This window comes from Pogona vitticeps, chromosome 1 (genome assembly GCF_051106095.1).
Source record: "Pogona vitticeps strain Pit_001003342236 chromosome 1, PviZW2.1, whole genome shotgun sequence".
Classification (NCBI taxonomy): domain Eukaryota; kingdom Metazoa; phylum Chordata; class Lepidosauria; order Squamata; family Agamidae; genus Pogona; species Pogona vitticeps.
The window spans coordinates 221,329,221-221,344,471 of record NC_135783.1 but is presented as its reverse complement, the minus strand read 5'-3'; the positions used below and the strand labels follow the sequence as shown (position 1 = coordinate 221,344,471).

At 41.5% G+C, this 15,251-nt stretch overlaps 1 protein-coding gene across 5 annotated transcripts in view; it reads right to left on the bottom strand.

Moving 5' to 3' along the window:
* LRP1B (LDL receptor related protein 1B) overlaps positions 1–11,583 on the bottom strand; it is a 1,166,776-nt gene extending 1,155,193 nt beyond the window's left edge. For 4 of the 5 annotated variants that reach the window (XM_078376975.1, XM_078376977.1, XM_078376978.1 and 1 more), the window contains exon 1: positions 11,339–11,578. In XM_078376975.1, the coding sequence (XP_078233101.1) occupies positions 11,339–11,429 (91 nt within the window). In that variant the 5' untranslated portion in view covers positions 11,430–11,578. Of the gene's footprint in view, positions 1–11,338 lie in introns of all 5 variants that reach the window. The other variant, XM_072983887.2, reaches the window with a different exon arrangement.
* Between the last annotated feature and the right edge of the window lie 3,668 nt (positions 11,584–15,251).

Here is a 15,251-nt window from a genome sequence, read left to right as displayed (position 1 = left end):
TTTCAGCCCTAATTCCAAAAGATATGTTTGGCACAAAAACAACACTACACATCAACAAAATAACACCATATCCACAGTGAAGTATGGTGGTGGTGGCAGCATACTTTGGGGCTGTTTTTCTTCAGCTGGGACTGGGACCTTAGTCAAGATAGAGGGAAATATGAACAGTTCCAAATACCATTGGCACAAAACCTTTAGGCTTCTGCTAGAAAGCTGAACATGCGGAGGAACTTCATCTTTCAGCATAACAACAACCCAAAGCATACATTCAAATCACCAAAGGAATGGCCCAGCTAGGGCCCAGACCTGAATCCAATTGAATATCTGTGGGGTGATCTGAAGAGAGCTGTGCACAGGAGACGCCCTTGCAATCTGACAAATTCGAAGTGTTTTGGCAAAGAAGAGTGGGCAAATATTGCCAAATCAAGATGTGCCAAACTGATAGACTCAAACCCAAAAAAGCTGAGTGCTGTCAAAAGGTACTTCGACAAAGTATTAGTTTAAGGGTGTACACACAGATACAACCATATTATTTCAGGTTATTTTATTTTTACTTCCCTCCACCTAAAAGATTTCAGTTTGTTGTTCAATTAAGTTGGACAGTTCATAGGTCTCATTAAAGTTGGAAAGTTCTGATTTATCCTTGTCTCATGTTTTTACATCACAGACACTAGACATTTTACAGGGGTGTGTAAACTTTTTATATCCACTGTATTTGTGTTTATGCATGTTGTTTTTTATTTGTACTCATGCAGAAGTTTCAAGACTTCTGTATTTTTAATAATGATTTTAAAATAATATTCACATAGTTTGAGAAGCTCCACTGAGCTTAGAAACTGGCTCTCCCTTGCCCAAAATAAGTCTTTGCAACACATTTCTCTTTGGTAGTACTACCTCATCAGAAATTTCAGTGGATGAAAAAGTAAATGTGTAAAGAAAGAGGAACATCATTTCAGGACTATATTATTATTTTTTTAAAAAAATTATACCCTGCCTATCTGGACTACCAGACCACTCTAGGAAGTTTCCAATACAAAATAAAATAATAAAACATAAGCATGTACATGATCATTCACTAACAATTACAATAAAATAAAAAGATAAGGGAAAAATGAGAAGAGAAATCAAGAGTTGGCTGGAGGGAAGGCCTGGATGTACAACCATGTTTTTAATTGGGTTTTAAAGACATTATTTTGATAGCCATTAAGACAGTGATGCATTTAAGTTAGTTAGGATTTTAGATATGTTAGACCTGAACCCTCTCCATCCTTTTTAGATAAAGATGGATTAATTAACTTAATACTGTAAATAAATAAATAAATAAATAAATAAATAAATAAATAAATAAATAAATAAATAAATAAATAAATAAATAAATAAATAAATAAATAAATACCTTGACCTGGGAGGGGGAGCTCTTTAAATGATAATAAACATTGCTTCCCTTACTTTGCATGTGATAGACCAATTGTGTTGCATTGCCTCTCCTCTTCTGATGGGACCCAAGATATCTATCCCAAAGTCCTTCCCTATGTGCGCAAGTGCACACACAGGTAGCCATTTAATCTACCTTTTAATGCTACCAAGATACACTGTGTTGAAGCAAGAATGGCACCTTGACACCCTCAATTTTTAACACTGGCATACCATTAAAAAGTGGGAAGCAACTTGACTAATCATATGGAAGAGACAGGCAAGAGTAGGAACTGGTGTGTTACTTTAATAAGATTTTGAAGTGCACACTGAGACCAATTTTCAGGCAAGAAAATTGGCGTTCTGTGGTCCCTCTCTTCTGGGTTTTCAAAGTGCACTGACAATAAAATTTGGAGTTTTACTTTCATTAACAAAAGTCCTTTTAAATAACTAGTCATTTTAAAGGTCCTTGTCAAACATATAGCATACCCAATAAGGATGATAATGGAGTTTTCTTTTATCACCATCTTGAACGATGAACAAAATATTATGAAAATATTATGCCATTTGAGTTTTTTAAAAAAAGAGAAAGTTAATTAATGCTCTTGCATTATGTTCTGAACATTAATCACAGAGTAGTCCCCATAATGACAAGAGAACACCCACATGAGTTACTATTAAAGCCTATGAAGATTTATAACTTTTGGCAGAACTTTCCCTTTAAATTGCAGCACAGCTAGTCATCATTATATGCATGTGTGGAGAGAATTATTTGTACCGCATACTCTGCACGAGTAAAACATTGTTGTCCTCTTCTCTTTCAAGGACCATTGTTTTAATACAGGTTGTTAAAATCTGAGGGGGTGGGATACAGACTCTGTCGGTTCATTTTAGTCATCAAGTTAGCATACACAGTCCAAGGGCACATAAAGATGAAATCAGGCTATTTTATGCAAAGGATTGCATATCTTTACCGGTGATCTTTAATGGAGCTATGAGACTGCTTTCTTCAATTCCTGCCTTGTAGCATCCAGCCTCTAGGCCAACAATGAGCAACATGAATAGATAGGGTTTTTGTTTGTTTTTACTTCTATCCCCAAACCCCTCATTATTACACTGGATAGGACTGATGGGGCTTCTTAGGTTCACAATTGCCCATTCCTACATGAAGAGGTTTTTCTGCATTATTTCCCCCTTAATCTTACAGGACACCCGAACAGATTATGTTCAGTGAAGAACAGAATCTAATGGTAGCGGCTTGGCTAACACATGGTTTCCATAATCTTTACCTATCTAGCTCTAAAACTGAAGCAGGGCAAGAAGCTGGGGAGATGGACAGAAAAGCTAGATGGATTAAAAATCAAATTAATACCCAACCTTTGGGGAGTTGGAGGCACAGAGTAAGACAGACGTTTGGGTCATGTTCTTAAGAGAAAATTCTGCAGCCAGAGTATTCATAATAGAAACTGAGGAGAATAAATAGACCTTTGGAGTAGAGAAGTATACATAAGGCCAGATACATGAAACCTTACGAAAAATAAAACCTAGTTATTTTATAAGTGCTATGTTACTATTTCCAGATAGAAGAGTGTAATTCTAACACAAATAAAACAATGTGAAGTTACATTTATATGTAGGTGTCATCATCATGCAATCATTATGTTCTTTGCTCTTAATAACCAAAAGTTTCTGTATATACTACTGTACACTTTTCCACTACTCCATCTGGTAACATAATATAAACAGTACACAGACAGCATAAACCAACATGTCTACTAGGGAGGTGCCATCCATATTGGACTCCAGCCCTTCAGAATTCTCCAAGAATTCCCCAGTTAGTTCTTGGCATTCAGGCCCACAGACGCATGGACACCTACATTTCAATGGAGAAGGGCCTCGCTCCAAGGCGTCACACTGGCCTTGCCTCCTCCTGTTTAAATACAAAACATGGAACACTGCAGTGCTTCAGGGACTGGTAGTTCCTCAGGAGTTATCTTCTACAGACCCTAACGACCAATGAGACTACCATTCCTGGAAACATTATGGCAGCTTTATTTTTTGTACATTAACAGCAGAAAGAAAGGCTGGAGTTACACCATACATCTTCAGAACTAGGCTCTTCTCCAGGGTAAGCAAAACATAGGTGTTTGTCTGTGTGGGTCTGTGAGCTAGAACTCCAAGAATTCTATCCCAGGAATTCTTGGAAAATTCTGAGAGATCAGAAAATAAAAATAAATGGTACATCCTAGTACCACACACATGAGTATATGACAGCCACCTGGAGGCTGGTTGGTCTATCTACCTATCTGGCTGCCATCGCCATTTGAGCTATTCATAGATTTCAGGAAATCCAAATTGCCTTATTCTATCCATAAACTGTCCTGAAAGTTTTACTGGTTCTGACTTTACATGCAAAAGCAGTGACTTCTGTTTTTCATATTTCTGTTTCCTACCGCAGTTTTCCAAGACACACTAGTTATGCTATAGCAGTTAGTCTTGGAGTATGGCTAGAGAGACCATCTCACTCACTTGTTAGCCACAGTGGTACCTCGACTTGAGAATGTCCATACATAAGAACGATTCGAGTTAAGAACAGCTCCGTTTGCAAAAAGTTGCTTCAACTTGAGAACGGAGCCTCGACTTAAGAACCAAAAAAGGAAAAAAAAACTTTCCTGCCCTTTTTTTGACCGAAGTTCACCTTAGGTCAAAAGAAGAAGAAAAAATTCACCCCCTAGTGGTAGATGTGGATTAACTGGCTTTGCATTCGTTCCTATGAGAACTAATACTTCGACTTAAAAACAGCGCCTCGACTTAAGAACAAAAAAGAGCACATACAGATTAAATGGTTTTCAATGCATCGACTTAAGAATGCAGTCCCAATATGGATTAAGTTCTTAAATTGAGGTACCACTGTACAATGTCTTCTCAGCTTAACATGCCCCACAGCAATGGTTATGAGAATGAAACAGATGGGGAAAGAAACTTATATTCTCCTTTTTCCTCCTTAGAAAATATGGTGGAGCATAAGTGTAGCTAGAGAATCATTTGGTTACAGGTCTCGATGAAATACGCTGAAAATAAGTACATCAGGATCTGTTCTCTAATACTTTCCACCAGTGGAATACACAAGTATTTGTACACCTTTGTAAACTATGTAGTGTTAAAAATAAGTGAACGAGCTGACAGACTCAGCTAACTGTGGCCCTGGTGACACAAGGGAAAAGTTCTGTAGTTCTTCCGATACTCTCCATACCCATTGTACTGGATTGTGGTCACGTGATATATACACCGGAATGAATGTGTGTGCGTGCGTGTGCGTGTATAAAAAATTATTCACTTTAGCAATGTAAGTCTAAGGGGTTTTCTGTTTTAAGAAGTGTTCTCCGTTACACTGGTTGATCCTGTAGAAACGCATTGCACACAATGAACACTGAATCATTGTAGGTCACTGTATATCCACTGGACACTGGAACACAGAATTCAAGCCATACGGGTATCATCTATCTGAAAACCTAGGTATAAGTTCACCCAATTATTAATTTATGGGGCCACGAATAAAAAAAATGCACACTCTTGGTAGTAAGGGCAACAAGCTCTGCCTCCACATGTGAAAAGGCAGACAGTTAAGAAGGGATGACTAAAACTTTTTTTTCCACACGGCCAATAATGACGATCACCTTTGGCTTGATGTATTGTTAATATGGGTTTTTTTTAAAAAAAAATCCGGCTGTAATGTGCTTTTAGCAATGTATCAATGTACTAGATGGGGGAGGGGGAGAGCAAGCCATAATAATGGCAGCAACCTTACAGTCTTTGCCCCAGAATAGAAGTGGGATGGGTAATGTGCACAGGTAAACCCAGTAAGGAATGCACCAGTACCTGTACAACAGAATGCATCAGTACAACATAAGCCTCTCAAGGAGTGGAAAATAAACTGCTATTACACAAATGGCAGGGGAAAAGTTTTTATCTTGACTATGTATTCTGTGACCAGAAAAGAAAAGAAAAATGATATAACTGGTGGATAACTACAGAACATTTTTCTCGTGTGACCAGGGCCTGTGTTTGTGCCAAATTCAGAATAAATTTTAAGGATTCCATGTGCTAAATTATGGAGGAAAGGAAAAGTGAACAATAGCAGAATGAATGGTAGGGGGGAGAGAAATCTAATAATCCTCATATGTAATTTTCTGTAGAGATCCAGGAGAAAATGATAATCATCACTATGACTTCGTGTATCTTGTTTCTTTGAGTTTAATTTCATTGAAATATACTACACAGAATATGGAGATTTGCAAGTATGAGTACAGACAACTCAGTATTGAAGCACTGAAAGATATGTACTGTATTTGAATTTGCCCATCTTACAGTCATTGAAAATATGTTCCATCAGACATGACAAGTAGCAGTTCTATGTGGCAGAGCACAGTACAGCCGGTTCTGAACATTCTGCTTCTAACACCCAAGTATTAATAATGAATTTGGAGCCAAGCCTAAAAGCACATTGAATATGACCATTTGCTGATAGGTTCTGTGAACAGAAAACAGATCTACAAACAAAATTAAAAGAAAAATAGCTGTGTTACGATACTCTTGCCTTCATTTCATCTACACAGAATAATCACACACACCCCTTAAGTTCACATCTACTGTTTTCACAGCATAGCAGTTCTGTTCTGAATTGTCCCCATGATTACTTACATATAAGTGATAAAGCAACCTTCTTGTCAAATGTGCCTAACAAGAATGTTTTTTTAAAAAAATGACTTTTAACTGGTTGTACAAATCAAGAAATATTTTACTGTACTCAATTTTTATTCATAGTACAGTATTTTTCTTAGTTGAACTGAAACTAACTTTGAAAGAAAATAAACAAAGAAATCACCAATGTGTGAGAAGGCCAACACTATGGGTCAAAGGCATCTTGCTAGTGTAATATCTGTCTGCTTCAATGTACAGTGTGTTTTCATGTTTGAATGCAATGTTCCTCACATGACTCAGTATCTTGTTCGCAATTACATGGTTTGATTTCAACATGATCATACAGCAAACAAATAAAAAAAAAATCAGATACAAAAGAATTAATAGTTCCCCAATTAAAAAGAACATACAACCTACTGTCAAAGATACTTCAACCACCCTGAACCACAAAAAACCATTCAGCATTTACTATACAAATTCTAAGTGCCATTTTGAAAATCTGACTCCAGAGAATATTCATACCTAACAAACTCTCAGCAACAAAATTCAGCTTATATCAATATTCCGCAGATATTTCAAGAAAGGTGATCTCTGCATTAATTGAACTTTGGATCAAGGATGTTTGCTTTTATTAACCAGTACTTTATTAGTTTGTCATCTGTGCAAGTTGCACCAATATAAGAAAAGCATCTTACAAGGCCATGGCAACCCATTGTACGCGACCACTTCTCCGTTATTTCATGCACTGTTTATCAACCAGAAGATGTGATTTTTTTTTCTTAACTTCTATCTCAGTGACCTAAACTTTTCTTTAGGAGATAACCATGTCTAATCAACTTAATTACCTCAATCTAAAACTATTACTCAAGAAATAACTGTTTCCAGAATTATAACAGCACTAAAGTTCTAGTAGATACTTTCTTCACATCTTCACCAACCTTCACCTTCATTTTCTTCAAGCCATTCCTTCTAGATTTCATGAGCACTTCTTCCAAGCCACAGCCCATTTTGGTGCATACATTTGGACATACTGTAATGTTTCCTAGGAGATTTTTGCAATGCGTATACCTCAAATTTCATGTCATGCAGAAATGGCACTAGATCTGTGTTCTGAATCAGTTTTTAAGTCGGGCACATCTGATATATTGAAAATAAAATGCCTAAATTCTTAATTTGTACCTCACTTCTCTTTGATCTGACATGACAAGATGATGAACTAGTTGATTTTAAGTGAGTTTGATTTGGCGGTGGTAATTTACAGGATGTTGTCTCTTTTGGACATGACTGATTCTACCTCAAACCGACATTGAACGTTATCATATAACATTAAATTACTGCAAAGCAACAACTGATATAAAAACATGCAAACAAAGCCTAAACCAGAATCCTCAATTTACAAATAAACTGGTATCCTGTAGTATCCTACACTGAGTATATTCAACCACAGTTGTTTTTACAAGAAGTTACCAAATCATTTGTAAATTCCAAGTTTACCAGTTATCTCTATGTTTAGTAGCTAAAATCTAATTTACAGTTTCTGAAAAAAGTTTAGAAAATTTGGACACAGTTACCAAGGTGTGAAAGACACATTGGGGGAACCACTGTCATCTTTGATTCAAATACCTAAAGAAGTAATATTATGCACTAACCTGAGAGGCTCTGAGAACAACTTCCAGGTTTCCATCTTCAGTGGCAGCAGGTATTTACTTACCTGTTATACCTTCTATTTTATCAATGATTTTTCAAGAAGGCATGTTTGAAGACCAAAGCAAGGTTTATTTGTTTGTTTGGGGGTGTTTCTTTATGGGGGGGGGGTTTGTTTACCATCAAACACATCATGATATTCCCTTTTTTCGCTTGTCACATGCAAAGCCTGTTTAATTTCTTACAGCCAGCTGGGAAATTGACCTAACAGGCTCAGTAGTTCAATTACAGCAGAAACAAGGGCCCAAAATAGCATATCTAAAACTATTTGTATGTGTTCAAATTAGTTTAAACAGAGAGTAAACAATTTGCTATCTTGTTTGCAAAGGGCATAAAGAGGGGCAAAAATGAAAAAAAATTCACAATGCACATTCAATTCCCTATACAATTACATTTTCAATGAGAATCTAATTAATTCCTTGTAAACTAGCTATCACAATATTCAATGCATTCTCATTTCTTGCTTGCTTTGAGGTCCATTCACTTTAGAAAGCTATCCAAGTTAATGGGATTTGCTTTGTATCCATTCTGAATGAAGATATACCATTTGAGTCACGCCAGCCATAACCTTTCTGAATTTAATCGCTATAAAGGATACAGCACAAATCGTGTTTTGATATACATCTCCAACCATGACAACAAAAGAAAGGAATCCCTTCTTTAATAAGGCATATGATTAAAGCAAAACATGCAAGAAAATCCTACACATAAAACAGTTATCTCATATTCCATACTCCTAAACTTCACTTTTTTGAAAAGGTTCATACATCTGAAGCCATAGAGAAATATATGGGCAAAACAGGATTTATAACCTGATGTTAAACATGATTACTTGTGAGTAATGAATGACATTAGGACTGAATCACTTGGCTGTATTCTAAAGACACCTGTGGACAACAATCATTTCATGTCTCCAGTATTTCTTTAAAGAAATATGATGGGTAGACATGCAACACATGAAACTTCCCAGAACAGACAGCAAAGAAGCCTTACTTATAAATGTGTTCCTGCTGTTCAACTTTTCATAGAACAAGAGTCCTGGTATTAAAAAAGGTGGCAGCCCTAGACTGACATTGCTCATTTGGCAGTAGATGAGCCAAGAAATGGGTTTTGGGCCAGGAACTGGTTTGTTGATCAAACAGACAAACATCTATGTACTATTGATTTCAGTGACATTTGGTTCAAGATTTACTTGGTTGAAGTAGGAATTCTCTTCAAGAATATATAGAGAGATTATATTTAGGACTGGGATGCTTGCATGATTTGGTGAAGAGCCGAGTGCTGCATAAGATTGCAATCCAATGCCCACCTACCTGAGACTAAGCCCCCAAATTTAATGTGGTTTACTTCTGGGGTGCAACACGAGGGCCCTAATTTTAATATTTTGGTTTTCAGAAAAACTAAATACTTGTATTTTGTATTGCTATGCAGTTTTATTTAGCTGTGCACGGACAATGAAGCACTTAGAAGAACACCCACATTGATAGGATTTTTTTAAAAGCACATCTAAGAAGCTTCTTGGAAATTAAAAACTAGCCAATGGCTGCAAAAATTATACTGCTGAACAACTTCCAGTTTTACTAAACCCTCTGCTAGTGTTTGATAAGATTTGCAGAGTGTGTGGCAGGTTAAAGAGTATACCAGAGATGCCTCATTTGCACCTACTGCTTTTTATTTGTTGCTTGGTAGTAAGCCATCATTTTAGATCAATAGATAATTGTTGTTGTAGAAAATACAGCCATAGTTTGCTCCCCATTTACCCAGCACTGGTTGAACAGCAGAATCCTGTAGAAGTCTACTCAGAAGTAATTCTCACCTGGACCAAATGAGATTACTGTTAAGTAAGTATGTCTAGGACAGCAGCCCAAAGCATATACATATGGTTTACCCAAACTCCTGAATATCCTTCTGGATCATTCCAAATACAGTTATTCTTAAACACTACTGGAGTTTCTCCAGTTTTATGTTATATTTGACTATGCACTGGACAGCAAAAATGTAGCAATATTCTGTATATATTCTGCAATACACTGGGGCACAGTGACAGGTTTGTAAGATGAAAAACCCTTGCCTCCAAATCTTCTTTATATAAAGGCAATCTGATTTTGGCTTAATTTTTCTTGCCCATATATAACTGAAAGTTCGCACAGATTTCTCTCTCAAAGCACATTTGGATGCTTTCAAGAAAATGCATCGCTCAACAAGGCTGCTATCCTACACACATTTACCTGGAAGTCTCATCGAACTTAATGAGACTTCTGAGGAGATAAGTGGGGTCGCTTTGCAGAAAAATTAAAAAGTATCCCAAAACCCTTTGTAAAAAAAAAAAAAGATCAGCCCAAGAGATTTATTTCAGAGTAAATTCAAGTGGAAACCACGGGGCTAACTCTCAAGTAGACAGACACAAGTTCTAAGTGTAAAAAGACAGCGATCCGAAAGACGTTTCCGAGGAAGCAACCCCAGGAAAGACTGCAATCCTAAAGGCATTTGGGAGTGATTCCCACAAGATCCCTCGGGATCGTGCTATTATGTTTCGGGTAACGGTGGAAAGCAGATTAACTAACATAATCCTTCCTGGACAATTGCCGAAATCACACGGGACTTGCTTCCGAGCAGGGACGGCACGGATCGGGGCGCCCGTGAGCTGGTGGTGGTTACCGTTACCTCTCCGCCTGGAAGCAGGCGAGAGGGAGCGAACATTCCCGCCTGCTTGTGCGTTTTTCCCGCCTATGGGTGACTGTTCTGTTATTATGGCTATTATTGTTACATTTCAGACTCTCAGAGGGGAGCCGGGCGGGCGGTTGCAAGGCGCCAAGACCACGGAGCCCAAAGGAGCGGGAGAAGTTTGTGACCTCCTGTTGTCCCCTGCGCGCAGCAGCCGCGCAAGAGCTGGTTTCCTCACAGGGGACGCAATGCTAGAGGAGGGGAAAGGGAAGCCCCGGCACCTCGTCGTCCCCGGAGAACGGCAGCACCTGCGACGCTCGCGGGTGGGAGTTGAGGAGGGAAAGGGGGTAAAAAAAAAAGGCGCGGGTTAAGAAGAAGCTGAGGCTGTGAGGGAAACTCAAGCGACGACAGGCGCTGCCTGAGAAGAGGAGCCCACCTGCTCTCGGTGCGAGAGCGACCTCCCTCCCAACACGCCGCCCTCTGCAGAGGCGCGGCGAAGTCAACGTTGCCGGCGAGCGAGCGAGCGAGCTCGGAAGACTCCGCGCACCGCGGAGTCCGCGCAAGGCGAGCCTCCCTCTTGCGCCGCCGCGGAGCTTCTCCGTGCCCGCCGCCGGGGCGAAAGGAGGGGGGGTGCCGCACAAAACGGGATTTTGAGGGGCAGCTGGACTGCCGGAGTTGGAAGTAACTTTGAGCCACTTTCTCGGGAAGCAGAGCAAAAAGGCAAAGCCCCCCATCTCAAAAAGAGAGAGAGAGAGAGAGAGAACCCAAAACCGAAGGGGATTTGGAGGGGGAGGGTGAAAAGGGAGTTGTAGCCCTCCAGAAGGCAAACACTGGACCAAGGGAAAAGGCGCCTTACCTCGCTCCGCTCCCACTGCCAGCACCTCAGCAATAGGAAATAATCCCGAGATGGTGAGGAAGTGGAAGGCGACCAGAAGAAACTCGGACATGGTCGGGGCGCGCGGCGTCCTCTTCTTCCTCCTCCTCCTCTTCTTCCTTCGTCCTCGGGAGCCGCCGTTGCTGGGCTGCAAGCCTTCGCAAAAAAAGTCACTCGGCAGCGGGGGGCGAGACGGGAGGCTGCAAGGGAGCGGCGTGATCTGCAAATGTCACTGGCAAGGCGGCGGCGGCGGCGGCTGCTCGAGCAGCCCAGGTTGCTTTTGCTGGCTGGCTGGTTGGTCGGCTCGCTCGCCCGCCCGCCCGCCTTCTCTCCTGCTTTCAGCAGGCTTCCGAGCTGTGTGTGAGCGCAGCTTGTGTGTCTCGACTTCTCAATGCGGAGTACGTCTGATCTTACATCACGCAAAGAGGGGCAGTCAGGAGGAGAGAAAGCGAGCGATGCCAGGGGATGGGGATTTCACTGATGAATCACGGAAGCAGCCATTCCCCCAGATTGGGCGCCCGTATCAATCATGCCCATTACTTAGGAAGAGAGGCAGCGAAATGCAAGGAGAAACTACCCCGGGAAAATGGCAAGCCCAACAAATCACTACCCGAGCGGTCCCAGTGGGGAAGGGAGGGAAGGATGCCCGTTTCCCAAAGAGGGCTCCCTGCAAGGATCTGGAGCTTCGGGCTCGCTGGGCAGAGAGACAGGCGAGAGCCGCCTCCTTCCTCAAGTCAAGGACCCCAAAAAAAGAATCCACGAGGAGGGACCGTCGAGGAGAGGAGCGGGGTGGGGGAGCGGGCACCGGTTCGTCTGCGCGGGAACGACGCGCCCGCTGTGGGAGTGGGGAAGAAGAGCCCAAACGGAGGAGGCAGCTTTTAGGAACTCGACGCTGGTCAGTCGTTTTTAGCCGCAGACTGACAGGGAGGTTTGGCCCACGTCGAGTGACTCAGCAAAAAAAAAAAAAAAAAAAAAAAAAACATCCCTCGATCAAGGGGAGGGCAAAACTCCGGCTACTTTTGGAGAGGGGGGAAAAATGAAAAAAAAATGCAAGCAGGAACGAGGAGTGTTATAGCCCTTAACCGAGGTGTATTAACGTCCTCAGTGCAGCCGGTGGGGACCGAGCCTTCCTCAGGTCTTAGCCGGAGGGCGGCAGCGGCGGGAGAGAGGGGGCGACTTTCCTGCTTATTTTAAAAGGACGGTCTCCGCCAGGGTTCTAGGGTTTTCTCTTGGGTTAGGTTAACGGAACGCCACACTAATGTTTAGACAACTACATTCCATATTTTATTGTAATCAAGGTTGCACCTGGGGGCAGCCTTCAGATTTCCCGCCCTATGCTTCCTCAGCTCATGGGCCTGGGAGAGTAGAATGGGACCCAATGTGCTATGTTCATCTTGATGAAGCCTAGCCAAGCAAGGCCTGAGAGGGAATAGGGCTATGTGTTCCGATCTCAAGGGAATTTACTCCCTTCTTCAGTTAGAATTTCTCCCTAGTAAAATAAGGAAAAGTTAAGTGGTATCTTGAAGATTTTTCTTCTCCTTTCACCTCAGAAGCAATCTAGTGGTGCTTCTGGAAGGGCAGGACCAGCCAACAGGACACTCAAATGTGACCGTAGTCCTCACTTTCTTTGGAGAGACTCATTCCATGCCTTAATGGGTTTATTACAGCATTTGCGTTTGCTGACACATACAGAATGGGTCCATGACAGGCCTTGTGATGGTGAATCTGTTACTCTTAAAGATGCTGTGTCAGTCTTCATTATCTTGTGCAACAGATTACCATGACACCTGTACCCCACCCGGGTAGGTGGGGCTCGTCAGCCTGGGAAGGCAGCCCATCTAGGAGAAGGAAAACTCTGACTTCAAACCTCCACTGCCTTGTGGCTATATCCACTGGTGGAAAAGGCTTCAGGAGTTAACCTAGAGGCAAAATCCGGAGCTGGAGTCCCAGAGGCAGTTCGTGCCGTGACATCACTGGAACCAGTTGTATTGGCTCTTGCCTTTCCATTGGACTATTTCAGTGATGTGGAGAGGAGGGATTTGCTGGTTGAGTAACAGCCTATCCTCCATATTATTTTACCCAGGCTTCGTGCTCTGGAGAGGACACTCTAGCTTTGCATACAGTGTCAAAGTCCTCCATACAGAGCATGTTCCCGTAGTCTCTCGAGACTGAAGGATGCCTATGATAGTATTTGTGAAGAGAAGATTTCAGAAGGTCTAGTTTACCAATATCCTGCAAAAATTCCCTTTTCCCATGTGACTACTAAAGTTGCAGCAGCCCTGACATGTTTTGCAACTGGCTACTCTGATGTCAAAGCTATGGTTTTTCCAGTAGAGATGTACGGAAGTGAGAGCAGAAACATAAAGAAGGCTGACCACCAAAGAACTGATGCTTTTGAATTGTGGTGCTGGTGGAGACTCTTGAGAGTCCCCTGGACTGAAAGGAGATCATAGCTATCCATTCTGAAGGAAATCAACCCTGAGTGCTCACTGGAAGGATAGCTCCTGAAGCTGAGTCTTCAATACTTCATCCATCTCACGAGAAGAGAAATCTCCCTGGAAAAGCCCCTGATGTTGGGAAAGAGTGAAGGCAAGAGGAGAAGGGGGCAACAGAGGATGAGATGGTTGGACAGTGTCATTGAAGCTACCAACATGAATTTGACCAAACTCCGGGAGGCAGTGGAAGACAGAAGGACCTGGCATGCTCTGGTCCATGGGGTCATGAAGAGTCGGACATGACTTAACGACTAAACAACAACATCTCTGATGCAGGGAAACCAAACTGGTCACAACAAAAGGAGGGCAAGGCTCATGTATCATTAATACGGTGATTGTGTGGAAATGTGAGTTTCAGCTGGTTTAGCTCACTACTGTAAGCTATACCTGTTGGAATTCCTTCTTCTGCTCAATTGTTAAACATGCAAGAACTGGTCATCCTTTCTAGGTAGCCACCCTAGTGCAAATTTTAAAATCAACTCACTTAAATACACCCATCTACAGGGCTTGAAAAATGCACTTGTCCACTTGTCTGTGATGAGTGAAAAATGCTGTTTGACAAGACACAGCTCCCTCCTTGCCTGCCTCCTTCCCCTCTGCCTGCCTCTCTCTCTGCAATCCTCCCCTCCCCCTCCCATTGCAAAAGAAAAACTGTCCTCTTCTCGTGAGAAGAGAGTTTGAGCGGTATATAGAGCTATAGCTCTTTAGGAGAATGTAACATATGGAGATTCCCTGCTCCCAATTTCAACCAAATGAAGACACATCCTGGGGTGGGCGGGAACCATGGCTCCTTAAGAGGCTGGGTGCTTTTCCTTTCAGTGTTACTTTTGCTTGCGACATTCAAAAAAAAAAAAGGCATTCAAAATAGAAGCTTCATGTCCCCACAGGCAATAAAGCAACCCAAGTCTGAGGGTATAAATCAGTGATTCCCAATCCCAATACTCTAAATTTCAAGGCTATAGTCCAGTCATGCTGACTTGTGAAATTTTTGACCGACCGGTGAGACATTCTAAAATTTTTCAAGCCCTGCCCATCTATATTGTCTAATCATTAGCCAAGTGGTGGATAATTTATGGCCCTCCAGATGTTGTTGGGCCCCAACCACCATCTTCTCTTCCCAACAACTACAATGACTAAGGTTAATGGGAACCACTGCCTAACAGCATCTGGGGGATCAAACATTTTCGGCCCTGCATTCATCTATAATGGTACAACCCCAAAGAGTAATTTTTTAAGAAGAAATCCCACAGTTTTAGTGGGATTTGCTTTTCAGTAAAGATTTATGTGTTTTGATTGCTCATTTATGGTCATTTATGAAGAACTTATAGGATATGTTTTTATATGATACACTGTTCCAAGACTGGAACCTACTCTCATCATCATCACAACCATGTTCCACT